The 27107-nt window shown below is 42.0% G+C and overlaps 1 protein-coding gene across 4 annotated transcripts in view; it reads right to left on the reverse strand.

The window, feature by feature from the left end:
- The window catches only part of CDK5RAP2 (CDK5 regulatory subunit associated protein 2), a 209894-nt gene that overhangs the window by 55554 nt on the left and 127233 nt on the right, over positions 1–27107 (reverse strand). For 2 of the 4 annotated variants that reach the window (XM_009002215.5, XM_002806517.7), the window contains exons 19-22: positions 21732–21827; positions 19611–19783; positions 14658–15075; positions 9188–9419 (exon numbers count right to left, since the gene is read on the reverse strand). In XM_009002215.5, coding sequence (XP_009000463.3) covers positions 9188–9419; positions 14658–15075; positions 19611–19783; positions 21732–21827 — 919 coding nt within the window. The remainder of the gene's footprint in view (positions 1–9187; positions 9420–14657; positions 15076–19610; positions 19784–21731; positions 21828–27107) is intronic. The other 2 variants (XM_054236374.2, XM_009002222.5) reach the window with 1 other exon arrangement.

Here is a 27107-nt window from a genome sequence, read left to right on the forward strand (position 1 = left end):
TGGCTTCAAGTCATACAGCTATAAATATTACCAATATATTGCTATTTCCTAACTTTATATCTCTAGTCCAGGAACCTCTGCCCTTGACTCCAGCCTCATCTGTCTTCAGCTGCCTAACTGATATCTCCACCAGGATGGTCAACAGGCATCTCATATGTCCAAAGCAGACCCCGAATTGAGTCCCTCTCAAGCTTGAGTCTCATGCAGTCTTTCTCATCTCAGTGAATGACAACTCCATCCTTGCAAAGGTTCATATCCAAAGTGATCCTTTAAAGCAGAGGTTGGACTACCTTTCTTAAAGAGTCAAATAAGAAATACTTTAGGCTTTACAGGTCGTAGGGTCTCTATGGTAACTACTCAACTCGGCCATCATAGCACAAAAGCAAACAGACGATATGCAAACAAATGGGTGTGGCTGTGTTTCAATAAAACTTTATTTTCAAAAATAGGAAGTGAGTTGGATTTGGCCCACAGCATGTGGTTTGTCAACTCCTTTTTTTATTTTTTTGAGATGGAGTTTCCCTCGTCTTGGCTCCCCAAAACCTCTGCCTCCCGGGTTCAAGTGATTCTCCTACTTCAGCCTCCCAAGTAGCTGAGATTACAAGCACACACTACCACGCCTGCCTAATTTTGTATTTTTAGTAGTGACAGGGCTTCCCCATGTTAGCCAGACTGATCTCAAACTGCTGACCTCAGGTGATCAGCCCACCTCGGCCTCCCAAAGTGCTGGGATCCAGGCGTGAGCCACTGCGCCCGGCCTATCAACTCATACTTTACGGCTTAAGTCAGATTGGGACTCTGCTGCTCAAATCCCTCCAAAAGTCTCCAATCTTACCAAGTAAAAGAGTCCTAGAACGGCCTCTGAGAGCCTGCCTGATCTGCTGCCTTCCGGACATCATCTTCTATGACTCTCCCTCTTCCTCACTCCGCTCCAGCCACACAATCAGCTTCCTTACTATCATCCATCTTCCCCTGTTCACAGCAGCTCCAGGGCCTTTGCCTCCTTCCTTCTTCCCAAGATGACTAGTGCACTCATTTCCCCTTTCCCTTCAAATGCCACCTCACCACGGAGGCTTTCTAAGCATCCATGACATGAGCAAATCCTGCTCCTTCTCCACATTCCCCACACCCAAATCCTGCTTCATTCTTTTCCACAGCACCTATTTTCTCATGTTATACGTATGCTTATCTTTCTGTCTTCCCCCTGACCCTACACACACACACAACAAACACACAAGAATGTAAGCTAGACACAGACTTCATCTGCTTTGTTCACTCCTCTCTCCTCAGTGCCTAGAATAGTGCCTGGCACACAGGAGAAATGAAAACACAAATAAAAGGTTATTTTATGGTTCTTGTTATGGTGCTGTAGCCATATGCTCACAGAAGTTCAAAATTAGGAGTCAACATATGCACTTTTGTGGATTCCTGAGCCCCGAGAAAATGATGTAAAATGCTACTCATATGCTCACCTGCATCATTCTGTGGGAGGGCTCCCAGCTTTCTTTAGGTTCCAAAATCTCTAAGCATCACTGTCCTAGACTAGAGGATGCCACTAGACACTATTCCTCCAAGTCTCCGGATACTAACTTTTTAGATACATTTTAACACAGGGGCTCCCTGTTGTCTTGCCTTCCAAGAGAGCAGAGCCAGCAGAGTGAAAGAGGGTGGGGACGGAGCGGGGGAAGATGGCGCGGTAGAAGCAACTCAGGATTGCAGCTCTCAGTGAAGACGCAGAGGGTGAGCTCACGCCACATTTCCAGACGGATCTTTGTTGCCCACAGAACAGGGAAATTCCCAGATGTAGGAGAGACACGGCCTGTAATCCCATCACTTTGGGAGGCTGAGGCGGGTGAATCACGAGGTCAAGATATTGGGACCATCCTGATCAACATGGTGAAACCCCGCCTCTACTAAACACACAAAAAATTAGCTGGGCATGGTGGCACGTGCCTGTAATCCCAGCTAGTCGGGAGGCTGAGGCAGGAGAATTGCCTGAACCCAGGAAGGCAGAGGTTGCGGTGAGCCGAGATCACGCCATTGCACTCCAGCCTGGGTAACGAGAGCGAAACTCCATCTCAAAAAAAAAAAAAGGAGAGACAAGTGACGCCAGCGCAGCTGTCTTGGCTGACGTGGCCGCTTCAGCCGCAGCGCAGCAGCACACTGCACAAAACACGCTGTTCTGGGTGCTCTGTTAAACCGGCAGTTTGAGATTTGGGAGGGCAGATTAGCATATTCATCTGATTAAACGGGACGTGGACAGTGAGCCAGGCCAGGAGATTCCCAGGAAGTGTATTGTGAGCTGGAGCAGTGGGTCGCTGCACGGGGAATCACACAGATCCCGGTGCCCTTTCAGCAGGCAACTGAAACACCTGGGAGAGAGTCGACCGTTTGACTTAAAAAAAAAAACAAAAGGGCTCTGAGGCAGGGAGTGAGGTGATTAGGCTTGACGGGTCCCACCCCCACAGGGACAAACAAAATGGCAATTCAAAACGCTCAGGGTTGAGAGTTTCACTGAGGGCACAGCTGAACCCAGGACGGTGCAGCTCGGTGGGGGAGGGGCGCCCGCCATTACCAAGACATTCCGCCCCTACTGAGGTACTCTCCCATTGCTGATGCAGCCTGCCATTGCCGAGGCAACCCACCATAACAGAGAGACTCTGCCAACAGGGCGGAGCCCATGGCAACAGGGTGGAGCCCACAGCAGCCAGGCGGACCCCACAGCAGCAGGGCGGAGCCTCGGCAAATAGTGACTAAACTGTCTCCTAGCTGGGCAGGACAGTGCAATGGATACTCATAAATAAATCCCAAAATCCCCAAGACACAGCATCTGAGGGAAAAAAGGGGTTTTATGAGTTCTGCTGCAGCAGACTTAAACGTACTTGCCTAGCAGCCCTGAATGAACAACAGAGCTCACAGTTCAGCACTTGAGCTCCTATAAAGTACAGACCATCTCCTCAAGTAGCTCGCTGACCCCCGTATACCCAAAGACTCACCTCAAAAAAGACTGATCAGACTGACATTTGGCGGGCATCATTCTGGGACAAAGATAGCAGAAGAAGAAACTGGTAGCATCCCTCACTGTTCCGCAGCTGCTACAGGTGTACCCCAGGCAAGCAGGGCCTGGAGTGGACCTCAGCAGTCTTACAGGAGAAGGGCTAGACTGTTAGAAGGAAAACTAAAAGACAGAAATACTTCATCATCAACAATCTGGGCCTCCACTCAGAGACCAATCGAAAAATCAGCAACTACTCAGACAACAGGTGGATAAATCCACAAAGATAGGAAGAAACCAGCGCAAAAAGGAGGAAAACACCCAAAACCAGAACACCTCGCCTCCTACAAAGGACCAAAACTCCTCACCAGCAAGGGAACAAAGCTGGACGGAGAATGAGAGTAATGAAATGACGGAATCAGACTTCAGAAAGTGGGTAATGAGAAACTTCTGTGAGCTAAAAGAACATGTTCTAAATCAATGCAAAGAAACTAAGAACGTTGAAAAAAGATTTGAGGAAATGATAACAAGAATGGACAACTTAGAGAGGAATATGAATGAATTGAAGGAGCTGAAAAACACAACACGAGAACTTCACGAAGCATGCACAAGATTCAACAGCCGAATTGACCAAGCAGAAGAAAGGATATCAGAAGTCGAAGATCAACTCAATGAAATAAAATGAGAAACTAGGATTAGAGAAAAAAGCGCAAAAAGGAAGGAACAAAGTCTCCAAGAAATGTGGGACTATGTGAAGACACCTAATCTACGTTTGATAGGTGTACCAGAATGTGACGAAGAGAATGAATCCAAGCTGGAAAATACTCTTCAGGATATTATCCAGGAAAATTTCCCCAACCTAGCAAGGCAGGCCAATATTCAAGTCCAGAAAATACAGAGAACACCACAAAGATACTCCACAAGAAGAGCAACCCCAAGGCACATAATCGTCAGATTCACCAGGGCTGAAATGAAGAAGAAAATGCTAAGGGCAGCCAGAGAGATAGGTCGGGTTTCTTACAAAGGGAAACCCATCAGACACAGCAGAACTCTCGGCAGAAACACTACAAGCCAGAAGAGAGTGGGGGCCAATATTCGACATCCTTAAAGAAAAGAACTTTCAACCCAGAATTTCATATCCAGCCAAACTGAGCTTCATAAGTGAAGGAAAAATAAAATCCTTTACGAACAAGCAAGTACTCAGAGATTTTGTCACCACCAGGCCTGCTTTACAAGAGCTCCTGAAAGGGGCACTACACATAGAAAGGATCAACCAGCACAAGCCATTCCAAAAACATAACAAATGCTAAAGAGCATCAACAAAATGAAGACTCTGCATCAACTAACGAAAAAAACAGCCAGCTAGCATCAAAATGGCAGTATCAAATTCACACATAACAATATTAACCCTAAATGTAAATGGGCTAAATGCACCAATCAAAAGACACAGACTGGCAAACTGGATAAAAAGCCAAAACCTGGCAGGGCATAGTGGCTCATGCCTGTAATCCCAGCACTTTGGGAGGCCGAGGTGGGTGGATCACAAGGTCAAGAGATCGAGACCATCCTGGTCAACATGGTGAAACCCCGTCTCTACTGAAAATACAAAAAATTAGCTGGGTATGGTGGCACGTGCCTGTAATCCCAGGTACTCGGGAGGCTGAGACAGGAGAATCGCCTAAACCCAGGAGGGGGAAGTTGCGGTGAGCCGAGATCGCACCATTGCACTGCAGCCTGGGTAACAAGAGCGAAACTCCATCTCAAAAAAAAAAAAAAAAAAAAAGCCAAAACCCATCGGTGTGCTGTATCCAGGAAACCCATCTCACATGCAAGGATACACAAAGGCTCAAAATAAAGGGATGGAAGAAGATTTACCAAGCAAATGGAGAGCAAAAGAAAGCAGGAGTTGCAATTCTCGTCTCCGATAAAATAGACTTTAAAGCAACAAAGATCAAAAGAAACAAAGAAGGACATTACATAATGGTAAAAGGATCAATACAACAAGAAGAACTAACAATCCTAAATATATATGGACCCAATACAGGAGCACCCAGATATAGAACACAAGTTCTTAAAGACTTACAAAGAGACTTAGACTCCCACACAATAATAGTGGGAGACTTTAATACTCCACTGTCAATATTAGACAGATCAACCAGACAGAAAATTAACAAGGATATCCAGGGCTTGAACTCAGACCTGGAACAAGCAAACGTGATAGACATTTATAGAACTCTCCACCCCAAATCCACAGAATATACATTCTTCGCAGCACCACATCACACCTACTCTAAAATTGACCACATAATTGGAAGTAAAGCACTCCTCAGCAAATGCAAAACAACTGACATAATAACAAACAGTCTCTCAGACCATAGTGCAATCAAGTTAGAACTCAGAATCAAGAAACTAACTCAGAACCGCACAGCGTCATGGAAACTGAACAACTGGCTCTTGAATGTTGATTGGATAAACAATGAAATGAAGGCAGAAATAAAGAAGTTCTTCGAAACCAATGAGAACAAAGACCCAACATACCAGAATCTCTGGGACACATTTAAAGCAGTCTCCAGAGGAAAATATATAGCAATAAGTGCCCATATGAGAAGAGTGGAGAGATCCAAAATTGACACCCTATCGTCAAAATTGAAAGAGCTAGAGGAGCAAGATCAAAGAAACTCAAAACCTAGCAGAAGACAAGAAATAACTAAGATTAGAGCAGAACTGAAGGAGATAGAGACACAAAAAAACCCTTCAAAAAAAATAATAAATGCAAGAGCTGGTGTTTTGAAAAGATCAACAAAATAGACCACTAGCCAGACTGATAAAAAAGAAAAGAGAGAACAACCAAATAGATGCAATAAAAAATGATAAAGGGGAAATCACCACAGATTCCACAGAAATTCAAACCATCATCAGAGAATATGTCAAACAACTCTATGCACATAAACTAGTAAACCTGGAAGAAATGGATAAATTCCTGGACACCTGTGTCCTCCCAAGCCTAAACCAGGAGGAAGCCGAAACTATGAATAGACCAATAACAAGGTCTGAAGTCGAGGCAGCGATTAAGAGCCTACCACACAAAAAAAGCCCAGGTCCAGATGGGTTCACAGCCAAATTCTACCAGACACACAAAGAGGAACTGGTACCATTCCTTCTGAAACTATTCCAAATAATCCAAAAAGTGGGAATCCTTCTCAAGTCATGAGACCAACATCATCCTGATACCAAAACCCGGCAGAGACTCAACAAGAAAAGAAAACTTCAGGCCAATATCCATGATGAACATAGATGCAAAAATCTTCAATAAAATATTGGCAAAAGCCAAATGCAACAGCACATCAAAAAGCTTATCCATCACGATCAAGTAGGATTCATCCCGGGGATGCAAGGCTGGTTCAACATACGCAAGTCTATCAACGTAATTCACCACATAAACAGAACCAAAAACAAAAACCACATGATTATCTCAATTGATGCAGAGAAGGCCTTTGACAAAATTCAACAGCCCTTTATGCTAAAAACCCTCAATAAACTCGGTATTGATGGAACGTATCTCAAAATAATAAAAGCTGTTTACAACAAACCAACAGCCAATATCATACTGAATGGGCAAAACCTGGAAGCATTCCCTTTGAAATCTGGCACTAGACAAGGATGCCCTCTCTCACCACTCCTATTCAATATAGTACTGGAAATTCTAGCCAGAGCAATCAGGCAAGAAAAATAAATAAAGGGTATTCGAATAGGAAAGGAGGAAGCCAAATTGTCTCTATTTGCAGACAACATCATAGTATATCTAGAAGACCCCATCGTCTTAGCCCAAAAACTCCTGAAACTGATAAGCAACTTCAGCAAAGTCTCAGGATATAAAATCAATGTGCAAAAATCACAAGCATTCCTATACACCAATAACAGACTTAAAGAGAGCCAAATCAAGAACGAACTGCCATTCGCAATTGCTACAAAGAGAATAAAATACCTAGGAATATAACTTACAAGGAATGTAAGGGACCTCTTCAAGAAAAACTACAAACCACTGCTCAATGAAATAAGAGAGGACACAAACAGATGGAGAAACATTCCATGCTCAAGGTTAGGAAGAATCAATATCGTGAAAATGGCTATACTGCCCAAAGTAATTTACAGAATCAACGCTATCCCCATCAAGCTACCATTGACTTTCTTCATAGAACTGGAAAAAACCACCTTGAACTTCATATGGAACCAAAAGAGAGCCCGCAGAGCCAAGTCAATCCTAAGCAAAAAGAACACAGTGGGAGGCATCACACTACCGAACTTCAAACTATACTACAAGGCTACAGTAATCAAAATAGCATGGTACTGGTACCAAAACAGAGATATAGGCCAATGAACCAGAACAAAGGCATCAGAAGCAACACAGCATATCTACAGCCATACAATCTTTGATAAACCTGACAAAAACAAGCAATGGGGAAAGGATTCCCTGTTTAATAAATGGTGTTGGGAAAACTGGCTAGCCATGTGCAGAAAGCAGAAACTGGACCCCTTCCTGACACCTTACACTAAAATTAACTCCAGATGGATTAAAGACTTAAACATAAGACCAAACACCATAAAAACCCTAGAAGAAAATCTAGGCAAAACCATTCAGGACATAGGAGTAGGCAAGGACTTCATGACCAAAACACCAAAAGCATTGGCAACAAAAGCCAGAATAGACAAATGGGACCTAATCAAACTCCACAGCTTCTGCATGGCAAAAGAAACAGTGACTAGAGTGAATCAGCAACCAACAGAATGGGAAAAAATTTTTGCTGTTTACCCATCTGACAAAGGGCTGATATCCAGAATTTACAAAGAACTAAAACAGACTTACAAGAAAAAAACAAACAAGCCCATTCAAAAATGGGCAAAGGATATGAACAGATACTTTACAAAAGAAGATATACATGAGGCCAACAAATATGAAAAAATGCTCATCATCACTGGTCATTAGAGAGATACAAATCAAAACCACATTGAGATACCATCTCACGCCAGTTAGAATGAAGATCATTAAAAAATCTGGAGACAACAGATGCTGCAGAGGATGTGGAGACATAGGAACACTGTTACACTGTTGGTGGGAGTGTAAATTAGTTCAACCATTGTGAAAGACAGTGTGGCGATTCCTCAAGGACCTAGAAATAGGAATTCCATTTGATCCAGCAATCCCATTAATGGGTATATATCCAAAGGACTATAAATCGTTCTACTATAAGGACACATGCACACGAATGTTCATTGCAGCACTGTTTACAATAGCAAAGACCTGGAACCAACCCAAATGCCCATTGATGATAGACTGGTCTGGGAAAATGTGGCACATATACACCATGGAATATTATGCAGCAATCAAAAACGATGAGTTCGTGTCCTTTGTAGGGACATGGATGAATCTGGAGAACATCATTCTCAGTAAACTCACACAAGAACAGAAAATGAAACACCACATATTCTCACTCATAGGCGGGTGATGAACAATGAGAACAACTGGACACAGGGAAGGGAGTACTACACACTGGGGTCTATTGGGGGGAATAGGGGAGGAACAGCTGGGGGACGGAGCTAGGGAGGGATAGCATGGGGAGAAATTCCAAATGTGGGTGAAGGGGCAGAAGGCAGCAAAACACACTGCCATGTGTGTACCTATACAACTATCTTACATGTTCTGCAGATGTACCCCAAAACCTAAAACGCAGTAAAAAATAAAGAAATAAAAATAAAGAAAGAGGGTGGGGAAGATACAAGGTTAGTAAGGTTTGGAATTAGCCCCAAGTTGGCCTGGACATTCCAGAGAACCCTGTGAAGTGGACCCTCACTTGTATACCTCTGATGCCACATGCCAGCGGCATCCACAGACAAAGCCAAACACAACTGGGACATCTGCAGACCATCGTAAGTTAAGGCAGCAACATCCCCCAAGACCTATGCGCACTACAAGTTCCCTTTATCCAGACACCAGAATAAAATGAAAGCAATGGATTCATTCTCCTTATTGTGTTCCCTCTGTTGTACATCTGTCAAGAGTCAAGATTAATCACTGCAATTCATGATATTTATACTCAAACTTATTGCAATTCTAAACAACAAGGTTGACATTTCAAGCAGTTCTATCGAGTCGTTTGTCTAGCTCACAGGGAATATGTTTTTCTTAGTGCTTACCATTCAGTAACGTTTTGTCGGGCGTTGGTCTCCCGTCCTCCATTGCTTCAGCCAGAATTAACTTTTGGTGAAGTTGCTCATTACAAGTTTTTAACTCCTTCAGCTCTCCCTGCAGCTCCAAGATCTGGTTCTGCAGCTGGGCCACCACCTCCTGGGTACCAGGGAGATGATACATATTTCCTGATGACCCGGATGGTTTTATTAGGATTGGCAAGCGGGACTTCTTAGCCTCCTGAAAACACACATATGCAGCAATGAATACACTTTGAACACACTTCCTTTGGTTGCACAGTCAACATTCTCATGCCAGCCTTATAAAATGGAATTCAAACTTGCTGCACAGACTTCTGGTTCCTAAAATGGCATCTATGTCTATCCACCAGCCAAAGAGCTTGTATCTTGGCAGGTCCCTCCTCCGATCATCAAGGGTCAAGCTTCTCCTCACCATGCCCCTGTCCCTGGCCCACTATATCTCTGGACAATCCAGACACTCCATAAATGGCAGTTCTTCTTCCAACGTGATCTTCTGGGAAATGTTATTTTGCTCCTTATCTATTTCCTCGTTTTCCAAACATTCCTCAGCCTAATCTAATCCGGCCTACCAACCCTTGCTAGTCCACCAGAACCACCCCTTCCTTCGGTGCTACTAAGCTGTCAACCCAGTAGATATTTCCCAGGCTCAGGTTTCCCAACCTGCCTATCTCAGACATCTTCATTTGTAATGACTCATGGCACTATAGAGTCAACTGAAAATTCATCTCTTCAGCTCCATCCCCATTTCTCCACTGCAAATCTATGCCACTTCGACAGTCTTTGTCTTGGTGAACCACATGATCAGCCATTTACTACACAATCTAGAACCATGGGAATAATTGTTAAGCTTCCCTTTATTCTTGCCACCCACTTTCACCATTCATCAGGGTCCATTAAGTCCAACTCCCAGGCTATCTCTCAATTCTTTGAACTCTTCTCATCCTCCAGGGCCACCACCCAACTCCAAGATGCTGTTAGCTGCAAGTCATGGCAACAGCCGCCTGGGTGGTCTCCACACATTCACTTTTGCCCTCTCTAAGCCATTCTCCATGCTACAGCAAAAAGACAAACCTGCTACTCCTCTCCTCTGCCTAAAACTATTTTAACTGCTTCCCAGTTCTCTCATGACAAAGGTCAACATCCATACCACAAACTACAATGTCCTGCAGGACCTGTGTCCTGAGTTATCACCACCTCCCACTTACCCTACTCTTCATCCACCATGACCTTGGTTCCTCAAAATGCCTTCCCTCCACCTCAAGACCTCAGCATATGCCGACTCCTTTGCCCAGAACACTCACTTCTCCCTACTTCCCCAACTAACTCTAAAGTATTTATTAATACTCAGCTAAAATGGGCCTTCCTCAAGAGAATGGGCCTTGATATCCAACACCAAGGCAGATCTGTCTATTACACACTCACAGTCCCCTACATATCCCCTCAGAGAACATTAGTAACATTTTAATTAAATGCCTGTGCAATTATCTGTTCCTTGTCTATCTTCTGCACCAACCTGTAAGCTCCAGGATTAAGAGGGTTTGCATATCTTGGTCATACTCTCTGTGTAGCTTCTAGCATAAAGACTAGTACATAGTAGGTACTCAACAACTATTTATGGAATGAACATATAAACAATAACTTAAGAGGCCAAATGGGGGTCTCTTTCAACAGGGGAATTTAAAACATTCAAAAGCTGGGAAGGGGGACTTAAATCAAGACTATGTATAAAGAAATATTACAACTCAATAATAAAAACAAATAATCCAATTAAAAGATGAGCAAAAACTCTAATGATCATTTCTCCAAAGGAGACATGTGTATGGCCAATAAGATCAACATCATTAGTCACCAAGGAAAATGCAAATCAAATCCCAATAAAACACCACTACTTCATACCTATTGGGATGGCTATAATCAAAGGACAATAGTAAGTGTTGGTGAAGAGCAGAGAACCTGGAACCCTCACACACTGCTGTTGAGAATGTAAAATGGGTACAGGCACTTTAGAAAACAGACTGGCAGTTCCTCAAAAAGGCTAAACATAGAGTTACCATCTTACCCACCAATTCTTTGCCTAGCTATGTACTCAAGAGAAATAAAGACATTACCACCCCCAAACTTGTACAAGAATAACAACATTATTTCTAATAACCAAAAGTGGAAACAGCTCAAATGTACATCAACTAATGAATGTGGTATATCCATATGGATGTACTATGGAATACTGTTGGGCAGTAACAACAAATGAAGTAGTGATACACGCTACAACATGAATGAACCTCAAAAACAGTATGCTGAGTGGAAGAAGCCAGTCACCAAAGACACATATGGCATGATTCCATTTATATGAAATAATCCAGAATAGGCAAATCGAAAGAGACAGAAAGTAGATTCGTGGTTGCCTAGGGCTGGGGTGGACAAGTTGGAGGGAAATGGGAAGTGATTGTTAATAAGTACAAGGTTTCTTTTTGGATGATGAAAATGTTCCAAAATTGTTGTACAACTCTGTGAATAGACTAAAAAAAAAAAAAAAAAACACTGACTTGTATACCTTAAATGGATGCATTGTATCATATGTGAATTAAACCTCAAAAATATTGTGTGTGTGTGTTTTTTTTTAAGGTTTTTAAATAGAAGAGAAGAAACCCAAGAGGAAAACAGAAAATATTTGGGACCCAAGAAATGAGATCACTGAGGTCTCTCAAGAAGGAAAAAAGAGGAAGGGTCCCTTTTTGAACATTCTAGGATACAGATGCCTTCAAGCGCACTTTCCCATAATCCTGAAGAAAATTCTGCATTTCTAAAACTCAAAAGATAAGAGACATTATCATGCTTATTTTCCAGATGAAGAACCAAGATGTCAAACAACTCGTCTAATGTCACAGTGCAAGAAGGTTCAAGAGTCAGACCTCAGACTAACTCTTCAGGGTCCAGTGCTCAGTTCTGCTCTGAAATTCCAGGTAAGAGGAAAGAGCAGGTTCAAGGATAAGAACAGTTTGAGATGGCAAAAGCAGACCATGTGGGAGGAGGTGGATGCCTCAGCAAAGAGGGCTGGAAAATAAAAATCATTTGCTTGGTCCTCACTCTCCACCAGTCTTTATTCCTGGATCCAAATCTGTGTGTCATATGGCAGCAGAAAAGATATCTGCAAGTGCACAAATGCCAAAGCCAGTTTCAAGCTGGAAGACTGCCGTCAGTCAACCTAATGCTGGTTCTAAAATAACACCACACAAAATGCTACCTTATGGACTCTGAATGGAGTCCCACCTACCACATTATTAAAGATGACACACTGGAACTTCTTACTTGGGAATGTAAGGGAGACAGGAACTCACACACTTCAAGCTCCTACCATGTACTGTGTTAAGACACTTGCCAAAGGCTCAAAGCAGGTAAGCAGCCAGGATCGATGCAAACACATGTATATCAGTAAAGTCCATCCTTTTGTCTGTAACTAAACAATTGGAAGGATGCCTGGTTTTCTTGTCTCTATAACTAAACAACTGGAAGCCTATCTGGTCTCCTTGTCTCACCCTCGGGCTGCAATGATGTTCCTTTTAAAAGGATATCAGAGTCTCCTACTAAAAGAGGTAAGCCACAGGATTATCAACTCCTTGACTACCAAAGACCACAAAGAATATCATTAAATTTCCTTCTACTTTGCAGAGATCATGGTGGTGATAGCAGGGCTCTTCCCTCCCAGAAAAAGGTAGCTTTATAATATCTCTGTCTGCATCTAAAATCAAAATTTCATTTTTATCCCTATCACTCCACTTACCAGCTAGTTTTCTCAGCCTTTTAAGAGCCTGTATTTCTCCACAAGTAAAATGTAGGTAATACTTACCAAATTGATATTCTTGTTGAGAAAATTAAATGAGATGATATATATATATACAGAGAGAGTATCTAGCACAATTCCTAACAGATACTAAAAATAATAATAAACAAATACAGTTTCCTTCCTTAGGAAGATATAGCAAGAGTAATAATTTTAAACTAAAAAATATATATTTTAATATATTTGGGGAAATTAAGTCCATTCAATTTTCCAGTTTTACTAAATACAGAATGACATCTCTCACACAATAAAAAAATGCAAACAAAAAAACAAACAAACAGAAGACACCTACTTTTCCTGATATACAGGTACAAACTGAAGGAGCTGGGGCAGGTGAGAGCACTTCTAGTCTAGCCAAACTATACACATTTGCATTTCTAGTACCATTAATATAATGGCAGTACCTCTTTTTTTTGGTCTCTACTGATATATTTATAAAACCCTTTTCTAGAAATTACAGTTTTGGTACATAATTTAAAACAATCAAAAGCAATTTTGCTAATGATATATCTAACTCTCTTTTGTATGTGCAAAAGCAGTAATTTAATGGTCAGAAAATAAACTTAATTCTCCATTCTGATGCTATAAAGCAGTGTGTACAGTCGATTTCTCAAATACAAAACACCCATCAGAAACAAGAATATCAACAGCCTTCACTCAAGGCTTCACTATTAGAAACACGACCATTTCCTTCTCTCCCAGGACACATCTCCCTTCTATGGGAATTCTTGACCTCAAGCAATGACCTCAAGAGGATTTTCGTAAGGGTCCAATCAAATATTGCCAAAAGAATCTGGTTTTAACCCTCTGGCATATTTGATAGGATTTGCAGGGCTTAGAGACAGTATCCAAGCTGAAGGAAAATCAACATGCAGACATTCACTCAACAAACCCAGACTTTATCATTTCATGCCACCAGGTTTGGAAGGTAGCTTGATCCAGGGAAAGATTGTGGCTGTGCAGTCAGGTATGGTGGGAGTCCTGGCTCAGCCCCTTACCCACTGGTTAACGAAGGTTAACAAAGATCTGGATGTGGCTTCCAGATCATTGATGAGTATTGTCAGGATAAGAGAATACAGACGAAGCCCTCAGAATAGTATCTCTCCTACACAAAGTCTGCAAAAGATAAAACCTAGGTTCTCATCCCTACCCCTAAAGTCAGGTTATGACAGTTGGACTGCAACCTGCAAAAGCAAATTTTCATCAATACAATGAAAACTGTATAAATTTGGGGACATCTCCACAATGCAACCTTATACAGCCATTGCAAAGAAAGATGTTCCTCATAACGTGAAAGAGAAAGCTACAGGCAGATGTATCAACATGACCCCACGTGTGTTTTTTCTAAGGAAAACACATACATGTCACAATATATAGATAAACTAGATAGGGCTGAGATGGAGGAAAAGAGAGAGAGGGAGAGAGGGAAGGTCAGGGAGGACACACAGCTCTAGGCGGAGGCCAGGGTAACTGCAAGCAGAGGGAGACACTAGACATTCTCGTCATATAAATGGGGAAAAAGTGGTGGGATTAAAGGTGATTTTTAAAGTTTTTTGTTTGTATAAAGTAAGTACATAATTAATACATGGAAAAACTTACTCTGTTGGTCCCACCAGGGAAAGAAGGGAGAGCGGCCTGCCACCCAGGCCCCCTGAGCAGGTTCTCTGGCCGATGCTCTGTGCTGAGCACAGTGTTAGTTGATTGCTCGTTCCAAGCCTCTCTCTTTGCTTCATGCTTGAATCTGAGCAGGTCGCCCTCCGTGGCCACAGTTTGCACTGAGGCGTCTGTCAGCTCCACCTTGGGCACTCCACCTGCCTTTACTAGCTGGGCCTCACAGGACAACTTCAGTTCATCACGTGGCTTGGAAAATGAGTTGGTTTGGACAAAATATCTAAGTTCACCTTTTTGCTCAGGTGTCTTCTCAGTTTTACCATCAAGGTGTTCTCCAGAAACTTCCTGCTCTGTCAAGGATAGTTGTCCCAGAAGCAGTTCCTGCAGCACTTTTAGAAGGTCCGGCCTGTTTTTCCAAAAAAGAAGGAAGTGGGAGAACTAAGCTTTCTCTGTTAGGCCTTGTCCCCTAGCCAGTATCCCAAGTTATCCCCACCTACTGTTGCCCAGATTCCATCAAAACTAAACATAGCGTGTACCCACAACATGCCAGGACCCACACCCAGTACTTTATCCTGTGTAACCTCATGACAACCAAACAAGGCAGGTACCACCATGTCATTTCATAGATAAGAAGAGCAGAATTAATCTGATACAAGGTACACAGCAAGTGAATGGGCCACATGAATATGTGAATGCAGGCTGGGCCCAGGTAGAAAAACACAGGATCATAAGGTGTCCATGACAATTACAGAGTCCTCCCCAACTCCACCCCACCAGTCAACCTCCTGGCCCTCTACATCCAGAGGCAAGTATGACTCTAGATGAATCTAGCCAACCTGGCTGGTTACTCCATGACCTAATCCATGCTGGTGTACAACAGGTGCTGAGTAAAGAGGTGTTAACGAAGGGATGTTTGTATACAGGCATAGCAGAAAGTGTGTTGGCTTTGAAGACGGATACAAATACCTTCACATTCTAACTCTGCAATTCTTTGGAAGGAGGTAAGTGCTCCAGCACAAGACAGCTATGACGATTAAACGAGATCATGTATAGACAGCGAATGCTATAATGTGTAGCAGCAAATGCTGCCTATACACGATCTCGTTTAATGTATATTCATGTCCCTTGCCACATACCCTTGGCCCACCTCTGATTCCAGCTGCAGCTGTATGGACAGTTCTCATAGATGTAGTCCCACCTCAAACACCCTCTATATCTCTGGGGTCCTGGGGCTTTTTCCAAAGCACTCTGAGCAAGCCAGTAAATCAATGTGGAAGTGTGAAACAGTTTCCATTTCCAGGGAAACTCTCAACCAGTGGGAGAAGACAGCCATTGAGTAAATGTCTCAGTCTCCCATCCTTCAGAGGGACAACACAGGCACAGTCTATACAGTCCCTCAGAGGGTGCCCAGTGGTATCCAGGTCATTACTGCACGCTTTTCCGCTTTGCTTTTATTCCTGTCTTACTCTCTCTGAGCCCTCATTCCTGCTCCCTGATGTCAAATCCCTAATAAATCCCTTTTACTCTAATCTGTATCTCAGGCTTTGCTTTCCAGGGAAGCAAAACTAAGTCAGCATGTAGAACACCTGGAATGGTGCTTGGGTGGAGCAGTTCAAGGGCCCCTTGTGTGTTTCTTGTGCTGGGCACTATAGTAGGCACCAGGGATATAAAACTGTCCCAGAAGGACACGGACCGGTTTTAGAGAAACATGTGTAAACAAACTATGAGGGTTACTGGGCAACTATCCCAGAGTGCCTCAGACGGGGAATGGCAGGGAGAATGACAGGAGAGAGCTTCTAACATCCACGAGAGGTAAGCCTCGAGGGGGGGAAATGGAACAGTCTAAGCATGGAAAACAACATGAACTGAGTCAAGTGGCGAAGAAGGGGGTGAGGCTGGAAAGCTGGGTAGGGGAAAAACAAAGAGTCCTGCACAACACGTTAAAGAAAAGGAAGGCCACTGAAAGGCTCGGTGATGGAGTGGGCCGGTCACACCCGTGCTTCAGAAAGGTGACTTCAGGCCAGGCGTCGTGGCTTACGCCTGTAATCCCAACACTTTGGGAGGCCAGGGCAGGCAGACAGCTTGAGCTCACAAGTTTGAGACCAGCCTGGGCAACATGACGAAACCCTATCTCTACAAAAAATTAGCCAGGTATGGTGGCGAGTGCCTGTAGTCCCAGCTACTTGAGAGGCTGAGGTGGGAGGATGGTTTGAACCCAGAAGGCAGAGGTTGCAGTGAGCTGAGATCACACCATTGCACTCCAGCCTAGGCAATAGAGCCAAACCTTGTGTCAAAAAAAAAAAAAAAAAAAAATCAAGAAAGGCTACTACATAGAGAATGGATAGAGAGGCCTCACACACATAGGAGTTCCCCTCATACTGGTCTAATCACAGAGGAATGACTGCAAAATATGCATACCTAAAAAAAATAGTGTAAGATACAGTACAGGGCTCAAAATCAAGATAAAAGTATCTGAAGATCAGAAACAGGGTAGAAAACCCATAGCTGTAAGAAGGGGGCTATTAAAAAGACAAAAATCTAACAAATGAGAGAATTCACAACTGAAGAAATAGAAATAATAAAGCAATCCGAAGAAGATTTTTAAATAAGTATGTTTAAATCAAAAATAAAGAAAAAATCCTAAGAAGAGAGTTATGAAATTGAGATAGAAAATTACGGGAAAAGAAATAGGGAGAAGTAGAGAGGAAGAGAGCAGTTAGAAAGCTATTGCTGACTCCCGGGAGAAAGAAAACACAGATCTGGGCGAGGTGGTGGCAGTCAGCAAAGAGAAAGGAACAGAAGGTCCTCACTGGTGTTCTTTTTTCTTCTCACTTCTACTACCTGCCCTATTTCCAGAAACCTTGTAAAACAGTCAGGCTGCACTCTACAACCCCTTTAACATACTCCGACCTTTCCTTCCTCCGATCTTTGCTGCCACTGGCAATGACAGGCACCTCGTGTTGTTTTCCCCACTGAGCCCTTCAAGGGGAGGGAAAGGGCCTTTTGTATATCCAGATTTCTATTATCTAGATGGGGGCAGAGTCAACTCCATTTAAATTAAACAGCTATAGCACACTGAAATGGGGTTAATAACAAAATTTAAATGTATGGTATGTTTTTCACTTCTAATATGGAATTATCTAGATGACAGAAACAACCTCAAACTTTAAAAATATTTCAGGCATTTCAAGCTTCAGGAGATGTTAAACTAAATTTTCCTTTCCTCCCCCTCTTTAATATAGATTAAAAATTATGACAATTGTTATTTAGCTAGCCAAAGGAGGACCATTACTCACCACCAAAAACACAATAAAACTGAGGAAAAATACTTTACAAATGGGTAGTAAAAGGTGGTGGAAGAGGCCATTATAATACACAAAAGTGGTAGTGCTATTAAACAAAATATTTCAAGTGTCACTTTGCTAGAAATCTGAACAGCAGATTCATTAAGCTATCACTGTAAGCAGGATCTTTTAAATGGTTCAGTCCAAGGGATTTCTCAGAGCTTAAATATTGATTATGTCCCCTTCTTGGGCATCTGTGCCATGAAGAAGGTATAAGGGGAGAGGAACTGACATTTCCTAAGCACTTACCATGCACCAGATCCTCTAAATACACTGAATCCTCACAATAAGACTGTGACAAGGGGACTCCTTAAAAGCCCATTTTATAGATGAAGAAATGGGCTCCAGGATCCCCCAACCAAGTGGCAGAGCAAAGATGAGATCCCAGACCTTTCTGACTCCCAACCATCAGCTGGGGCTGAAATGCTCCCGTGACCTCCAATTCCCCACGCTCCTACCACAGCCCACTGCATTCTCCCTGGTTCACATCACCCAAGTACATTCTCACATGGCCCTCAGACAGAAAGTGTCTTTTAACCCTGAAGTAAAGTTTGGGACCCTTATGTTCAGGAAATCCTCTATTTCTCAAGCACCAACTACTACGGTGATAAGCGAGATTGCTATCTTGTGATCATAAGCAAGATTGCCACTGAGGATGTCTTCCAAGAAGATGCATGCTAGAAAAATACTAGACAGATGTCAGGGACTGGGGAAGAGTTAGCCTTGCTGAGCTTACAAAAACAGAGTGCTTCAACCCGCTATTTAGCTGAAGAAATGCCATAAGGCTTAGTCCATCAATGATATAAGAAATACTAGGGTTCCTGGCTCTTATCAAGAGTCATGGGCAATCACTACTGCTCCATTTCTCTATCTGTTCGGGAAAACTGAAAACTGTTATTGAACACGCACCACACCACATGCCAGCCATTTTTCTTTAACATTTTCTTCTTACTCCCCACAGCAGCCTTAAGAAGTAATCAGAGAAATTGAGGCACTGAGATATAAAAGGACAGCTCTTTTTGGTTCCAAAGCTCAAACAGCTGTTATGGAAGGACTAGAAAGAATATGAAAGGGGAAAAAAATTATTCCTAAAGGATTAATTGAAAAAATACAAAAAGTACTGAATGTTCCTCCTTTTTGTTTTAAGGAAAACCACCTGTAGTATCTCCTCACATAGGAATGGCTCCCAATAGATAGAGAAGAGAACTTTAATTCCAGCTCAACAAAAACAGCAGAATAACAGCTACAATGGTATTTTTTTTAAGCTGTTGTCGAAACTGCAAGAGATTTCAGTAGGGCTGATTCCTCTCGCTGACAGCAAGGCAGCCCTTTCTGGGGCTCCCAGGAATAATTCTCAAAGAAAGCTTTCTTTCTCCTCTTTATAATGGGCTTACATGAGGCTTTGCTGACGTCCCCTCACAGCCACTAGCATGCAGCCTAATTACTTAATTGCATGACTGGCAAGATTCCTTCCAAGCCATTTCAGGAGCTCTCTCAGGCAAATTACACAGCACCATCATCTAAACCCATTTAGCAAAATGAGTTTGTTCTCCCCTAGAACTAGAGAAACAAAGGAATGTCTCGGTCCCATGTCTACCTGGATTCCAGTAACAACGTGGCCTTCTCATTGAACAAAGGGGCAAGCATGTTCATGAACTCGCCTTCTTCTAGGCAGCCAGGTGTGTTGGCCCCATCATAGTCTAAAATCTTAGACTCCGTGTGCCTTAAATATCCATTTTTGCAGCCTCCTTTGGAAAGGTCTTTCATAACCTGCAAATAAGAGTATTTGGTCAAATAATGCAATAAAGAGGAGGGAATGGGGCGCATAGAGAAAGGATGGAGATGTAGAGTAAATGAGTAAGTGCAAGGAAGCCAGACACACTGAGCCAGAGAGAAACAGAAAAGGAAAGGGGGAGGAGAAGGAGGAAGAGAGAGAGACACAGGCATGCAGGTACACAAATACTCACTTTAACACAGGGAGCTGTTTTAGAAAGAAGACAGAGATGCTTACATCACTTCTCCTCACCTATAAAATGGGGATAGTAATGGTACCTCCCGAGATGGTTAAGAGAATGAAATGAGACCACCTCAGTTTACATGTCTTAGTCACTACAGGCGTGCACACTGGAAATGTGTTCTCCTACCCCTACAGCCCACTCCTTGAAAGTTCTTCCTAAGAATAGTATGGAACCCATGTCATTAACAATGATTTGAGTGTTTATTATATTCTTCTTTCAATGTATCCTCCTTATGATACATCAGAAAGCTGACTTACTCTTTACAGACACATATTAGTTAACATGGCTTCAATCTTTCGCATTACGAAGGTAGGGAGTTCCTAATTCCCATGGAGATGTTATTTACAGATCCACCTTCTTGGGTCACTGAAGATCCCAGAGGAGTGGTACCAAAGTTGCATCTAGTTAAAGCCTGTGCTGGGCATGTCTTGAGGTGCTGCAATTAGCATTCTTTCTCCCCTATCCAAAGCTGTAAATTTCTTCTACCAGTCTATAAATAATTCCTCTTGACTTCATTACTGCTGGTGATACACACACTAGCCATCACCCCTAACTCTCCACACTGGCGAAATGATTAAGCTTTTTAAATGGAAGGTAAGACCTACACAAATGAGTTGTTATTTATAGGGTCTTCTTTGCCACCAATCTAGTTATTAAATCTATCTAATAAGCAACCTCCAAAGAAGGAAATGTCTAGAATCATAAAAACAATAATTATTATTTACTGAGTACTTATTACATGCCTTTCTATTTGAATATCACAATCCTAAGATAGGAAGTGTTACTATCCTCACTGATGAGGAAACTCAGGCTTAAAGGTTAAGCACTAATTAACCAAGGTCACAAAGATAATGGTGCCAAAGCTAAGACTTCAAATGAGATCCATCTGATTGCAAAGCCCCACTTTTAATTACTTTGCTTTCTAAAACTATCCACATTTTAAGATCTCCCATTTGTGACTCCACAAAACTTCAACATCCTGAAGGCCAAAAAGCCCAAGTCTGTAGCATGTTACCCCCACCACATCCCAGTCTCTAGGGTTCTTTCAACCTTGGAGACTGATTAGAGTCTCCTACCCATTTTACAAATCAGAGGGTTGGAGACTGCTTGCTCCAAATGTTCATTATCGATGTGATTGGAAGAGCACCCTATGTGGACGGGGGTCAGATTCTCACAATGCCCAAATGACAGTAATGTTGGTTCCAGATGAGGAGACTGCAGAAGGCCCCCAGGGAGGGGAGCTAAGTTCCATCAGTGGGTCTTTACACCTCAACCAAATGATCTGGTAGTTCACACAGTCCAGAAACAAGGGTTCTTATCCCAACTCTATCACTGACTTACTCTGTCTCCTGAATAAATCATCGCGCATCAAAGGCCTCAGTTTCTAAATCATAAAATGGGTTGGATTAGAACACTAAAGATTTGTCCAAGTCAAACATGCAGTGCCTGCTATTCTCCTATGACAAGCCCATTTTTATTTGCAAGTACATGCTTGTTTTCATGTTTCATGACCAGCTCTAACACCCAGTTTATAACTTCTAAGAGGGAAGCGACCTAGTCTTTGCTTTCCACTGGCACATGGAAGGCACATGATATAGGCAAAATGAACAGAAAACCCACTGGATTCATTCCAGACTCAAAGACTGGTTTGAACACAGCATGGAGTAGATGAAATAAGAAGTTAATGGTAAGGTTCCTACCTCATTACTCTGCTGCAAATGCTGGTCACTCAGGAAATTATTCTCGTCATCCTCTCCAGTTTTGATTGTGTCCTCATCCTCCTTGCTAGCCAGAAGCTACGTGGAGCATGGAATGATGTGAAAATGCAACCCAAAAAGTGTACAGCATGAACATGTATGAATAAGTCAGTGATGTCTTTTTTTTTTTTAAAGCAAAACACAAAGCAAAAAAAAAAAAAAAGGAAGAAACGAATGCCAAAGCCATGAAATAAAAATTAACCAAAGTTAGAGTTGCTATTTGTGGCGAATCACACCTAGCTGCCTGGATCAAGTATAATTTAAGGACAAATTCCCCAAGACAATAACTAAAGGCATTTCCCCTTGCCCTTGCACGGCCTTTCCTGAGCTGCCGTAAATTAAATATGCGTCTGTTATGCCACTGCCACTGCCATTCCTGCCTTTGCTAAATTCACTTTTAGATTATATAAAAGTAACAAGATTTTAGAAAATAGCTATTGATGGAATTGAAAATATCAAATAGCAAGAAAGTAATAAATGAAATTTATGGCGTGCCCAATTTATGCATCGCTTCTCCTATTTAGCACAAGGCATAGACCTCTTCTTGCTATATTGTCACACATCTGAGATGGACAGTCCTTGCAACACTGTCATTTTGCTGACAAAAAGTCCTCATCTCTAATGAGAAGAGTATCACGCTTGCCTGACGATAACTTTATGCTTTTGGAAATGAAGGACAGTTATTTATAAAGACTGCATAAATCCCTAATGCTTCAAAGAAGTGTAAATTCCAAAGCCTCTGAGTTCTACAAAATAGACAATACAAAGTTCTCAAGAAAGCCAGTTCTCAGCTCTCTGGAAAAGCAAAAATTCTAGTCATGGGACAACTGAATTAACCAAATTAAAGATGAGAAAAAAGGTGGCCAGTCACTCCCAGGTAAGGAATCAATCAAAGCTATTTCAAAATTACACTAAACCTTATCTCACCAATAAGAGTCTGTCCAGTTGCGTGGCTCACACCTATAATCCTAGCATTTTGGGAGCCCAAGGCAGGTAGACTGCTTGAGTCCAGCAGTTCAAGACCAGTCGGGGCAACAGAGTGAGACGCCCGTCTCTACAAAAAATACAAAAGTTAGCAGGACGTAATGGCGCATGCTGTAGTCCCAGCTACTTAGAAGGCTGAGGCAGGAGGATGACCTGAGCTCAGGGAGGTTGAGGCTGCAGTGAGCTGCGATCACACCACTGCACTCCAGCCTGGCCAACAGAGTAACACCCTGTCTTGAAAACAAAACAGTCTGCGCCAAAGGTGCTGAAACCACAGAGTACTGGGTCATTTGTTGGGTGTGTTGTACATGTAAGATTACCTATGTTCTGGCTCAAGTTTTATTTCTGAATCCCTACATTCAGTCAATTATCCCCATAGCTCTCCAGCTCAACTCTCTGGTTTTCCTTTCAGATGAAAAACCTTGTTTTGGAAGAAAAACAAAGCCAACTGAGTTCAGTTTTATAGAAACTTCTCAAGGTTAGAACACATTCACTCTAACCATATCCAAATGTGTCATCAGGACTGAACAGAAGTGATGATCAAAAACCATATCCTACTATACTAACAAACATGAAACAGACTAGACATGCATAAATATACCTACAGAGGCATAAAAGTTTATAAATGTGGGTAAGGAACTCTTTCTCTTTTGGCTTCTTCCCTCATTATTACAACATTCTCAAGTGATAAATACTAACTGGAGCTATCAAATTTGTTGGTGGGAATACAAAATGTTTGGGAAAACTACTGGCAATTTCTCATAAAACTAATAACCCTGTGATATGACTCAGGAATTCTACTCATAGGTACTAAAATAGAAAAGTACGTCCCAACAAAGAATTGTACATGAATGCTCATAATCACCTTATACTCAAATGTCCATTAATAGCAGATTGAATACTACTTGGCAATAAAAAGGAACAAACTTGATGCACTAACAACATGAATGAATCTAAAAAACATAATGCTGAGTAAAAAAATATATACAAAAGAGAATATATTATATGACTTCATTTATATGAAAGTCTAGGCAAAATTAATCCACAGTGGGACAAATCAGAAGAGCAGCTGGGGTGGGGTTGGGTTTGGACAACAGAGGACATGCAGGCTCTTGATAGGGGTTTGCCTTAGACAGGCACATATACTTGTAAAACTTAGTGAATGTAGGTTTACAATTTCTATACTTCATTTAACTATAAACATTTATTGAAAATATGTATACCGAAGTACTTAGAGGGAAGTATACTGATGCTTGCAGTTTCAATTAAAATTTATCAGAAAGATAAGCAGAGTGATGACGGGCAGGTGGGAAACGTGAATAGAACCCAGGTGGTGAGTAGGTGGGTATTCACTGTAAAATTCTTTTCACTTTGCTGTGTCTAAATTTTTTCATAATAAAATATTGGGAGAAAAGTCTCTCTCATCTTTTTAAAGAAACAAAACAACAACAGTCTCTCTCTGATTCCCCGACAGCTCTGATCACTGAGTGTTCTCTGCCTCTCTCCAAGCTTCTGCAAGGGGTCTATTCTCACCTTCTGCAATGTGGCTTTTAATGCCCAGGAAAGGTTCCCAAACACCTCCTTGTATTAATAGAGATGAAATCCACATGGGGTTAGGAAGGAGGCAGAGAGAAGTTCCTCCCTGACTCCTGAGGATCTGAGAAGGGTTTCCCTTAAGTTTAGCTAAGCAAAGACAGTAGCGTTAACACATCATTCCAAGTTGAAATATCTAAAGCATCAAAGTTATTCTGCATTTCCAGAACCACAACAATGCCAATACTTGATACAGTGAAACAAAAATTAACTTCCATTTCTCTTTACCTCTACTGCCTTGGTCAAAATTAAAAGTAAACTCTCAGTTTCCAGGAATGGTCAAGAAATTAAATGTTATGAACATAGGGAAATGTCCTTCATGCTACATGCTACTTACCCATTTTCAAAGATACAGAACTAAGATGTCAGGAAGAACTGAGTCACTATACCTGGCTCTGCTTCCAGCCCTACTAAAGAAGCAACTAAAAAGCAACCTCCAAGCCTCCAAGTGTCAACTGGCTCTATTCTCATTTCCTCACTTCTCATCACTTCTCTATCCCCTGCACGCTGGCTTCTATCCCCCTCACTCTGATGAAACCGCTCAGGTCATGGGACTCACAGGAAGTTCCCAGTACTTTTTTCTTTCTTGTCTTCTCAGGGTTCGACACCATGAAACACTCCCTCCTTGAAACCCCACACTGCTACTCTGCACTCTACCTGTTCTCCCCCTACCTCTTGAGCTAATCTTTCTTCATTTGCTTGGCATCTCCCCTTCCTCCTCCAGAAAGAATTTCCCTTAATCCCCAAAGTGAGGGCTGGGCACCTGCCTACATCTCCCTTGAGACTCTGCATTCACTCCATCATAGTCTTCACCACACTCTGCTGCAATTGCCCCTCTGCTTCTCTGGATTACATCCTAGACAGGGCAGTGACATGTCTGTTCATAGTTTTAACATCAATGCCTGATGCTCAACACTGCTGAACAAATAAACAAATGAATAAAGACTTTTTTCAAAACAAGAGCTAAAAATAAGTCCTTTTCAGGATTACCTCTAGTCTTGCTACTCAAAGTGTATTCCAGGGCAGTGGAAGCATCATCACCCAAATTTTTTACAAATATAGACTCTCAGGTCCCATCCCAAGCTTACTGGACAAGAATCTGCATTTCGACAAGACTCCCAGGAAATTTACATGCACATTAAATTTCAGAAGCACTGCCCTATGGTGCTAAACACCTCTAAACAGAGTCAGAAGAGGGTTATAGTCCCATCTCTGCCACTAACTTACCAAAAAAAAAATATAAATTAAAATACCTGTTTTACTGAGTGCCTACCACTTGCCAGAACTGTGCCAAAGGCTTTATAAATCTTGTAAAACTCATAATAATGTATGAAGTCAAATTGTTAGAAAGTTCCTCCTTTTAAGAAATTAAATCTGCTCTTACAAACCAAGTTTTATTGTTACTATTAACAGAATATTTAACAGGCACCTTCTACTGCTGAGAACCATTTCTGCCCTTTAGAGGCACAGAAGGTCTATTTCTTATCAACACAACAACCCTACAAATATTTCAGTTCAACTATGCCCCTTTATCAACGTTTCCTCTCTATGCCAAAAATACTTTTCTAACCATTCTTAATAATGACGATAGAAGTAAATAATAATAGTAACTAACCCTTCTGAACCTTTGCAGTGTGCCAGGACCTGTGCCACATGCTTTCTTTACACGCAGCCTACACTAAGAGACAGCAGGTCCACAAGTCACACAGTTCCTGGCTTTCTATGTTCACCGACCTAACTACACTCTGCTGAAATCACTCCTCTGTATCCATTTTCAACCTAATTCTCTTATAATGTATACATAACCAGCAAATAAATATGAGAAAATAGGTGCAACCTCATTAGAGATTTTTTTTTTAATGCACATGGCAACAACAGGATACCTGTTCTTGGTCTTTTATTCGGTGGTGTTTATGTGATCTGTCAGCAGGCAGGAACTGGGCACCATGGTACCCAGCTGGTGGGGCTCTATACCATGGCCAGTATCTTAGAAAGAAACCTGACAAACTGTATCAGGGCCTTCAAACTACTTACGGTCTTTTACAAATTAAAAATTGTCAGTGGCTCACGCCTTTAATCCCAGCACTTTGGGAGGCTGAGGCGGGCAAATCACAAGGTCAGAAGTTCAAGATCAGCCTGACAAACATGATGAAACCCTGTCTCTACTAAAAACACAAAAATTAGCCAAGCATGGTGACGCATACCTGTAATCCCAGCTACTCAGGAGGCTGAGGCAGGAGAATCGCTTGAACCCAGGAGGCGGAGTTGCAGTGAGCCAAGATCGCGCCAATGCACTCCAGCCTGGGCAACAGAGCAAGACTCTGTCTCAAAAAAAAAAAAAGGCTGTTGAGGGGAGAAGGGATATGAAAATAAATTTTATGCCTATTGCATATCCAGATCTATCCTTTAACCTACTAATTACACATATCTGGGAATCAACTACAAGGGAAAAAAAAAAACCTCTAAACACAGAAAAAGACTTTTGTCCAAAGACATTCATTAGCGAATACAAGATGGTAAATCACTAGAATCAACCTACATGTCCAATAGCAATGAGGCAGTTAAGTTCAGTGCATTCGTAAGATGGAATAAGATGCTATGACATAATGCCATGCAATTAGCAAGAACAGGAGACAAAGATGCATTCCAGGAGAGGTGTGTGCATCCACATGTTCATGCACATGAATACAGAAGGAACACTTCCAAACGTTAATCAACTATGTGCTCCTTTTAAAGTGACAG

This window comes from Callithrix jacchus, chromosome 1 (assembly GCF_049354715.1).
Source record: "Callithrix jacchus isolate 240 chromosome 1, calJac240_pri, whole genome shotgun sequence".
Taxonomy (NCBI): Eukaryota; Metazoa; Chordata; class Mammalia; order Primates; family Cebidae; genus Callithrix; species Callithrix jacchus.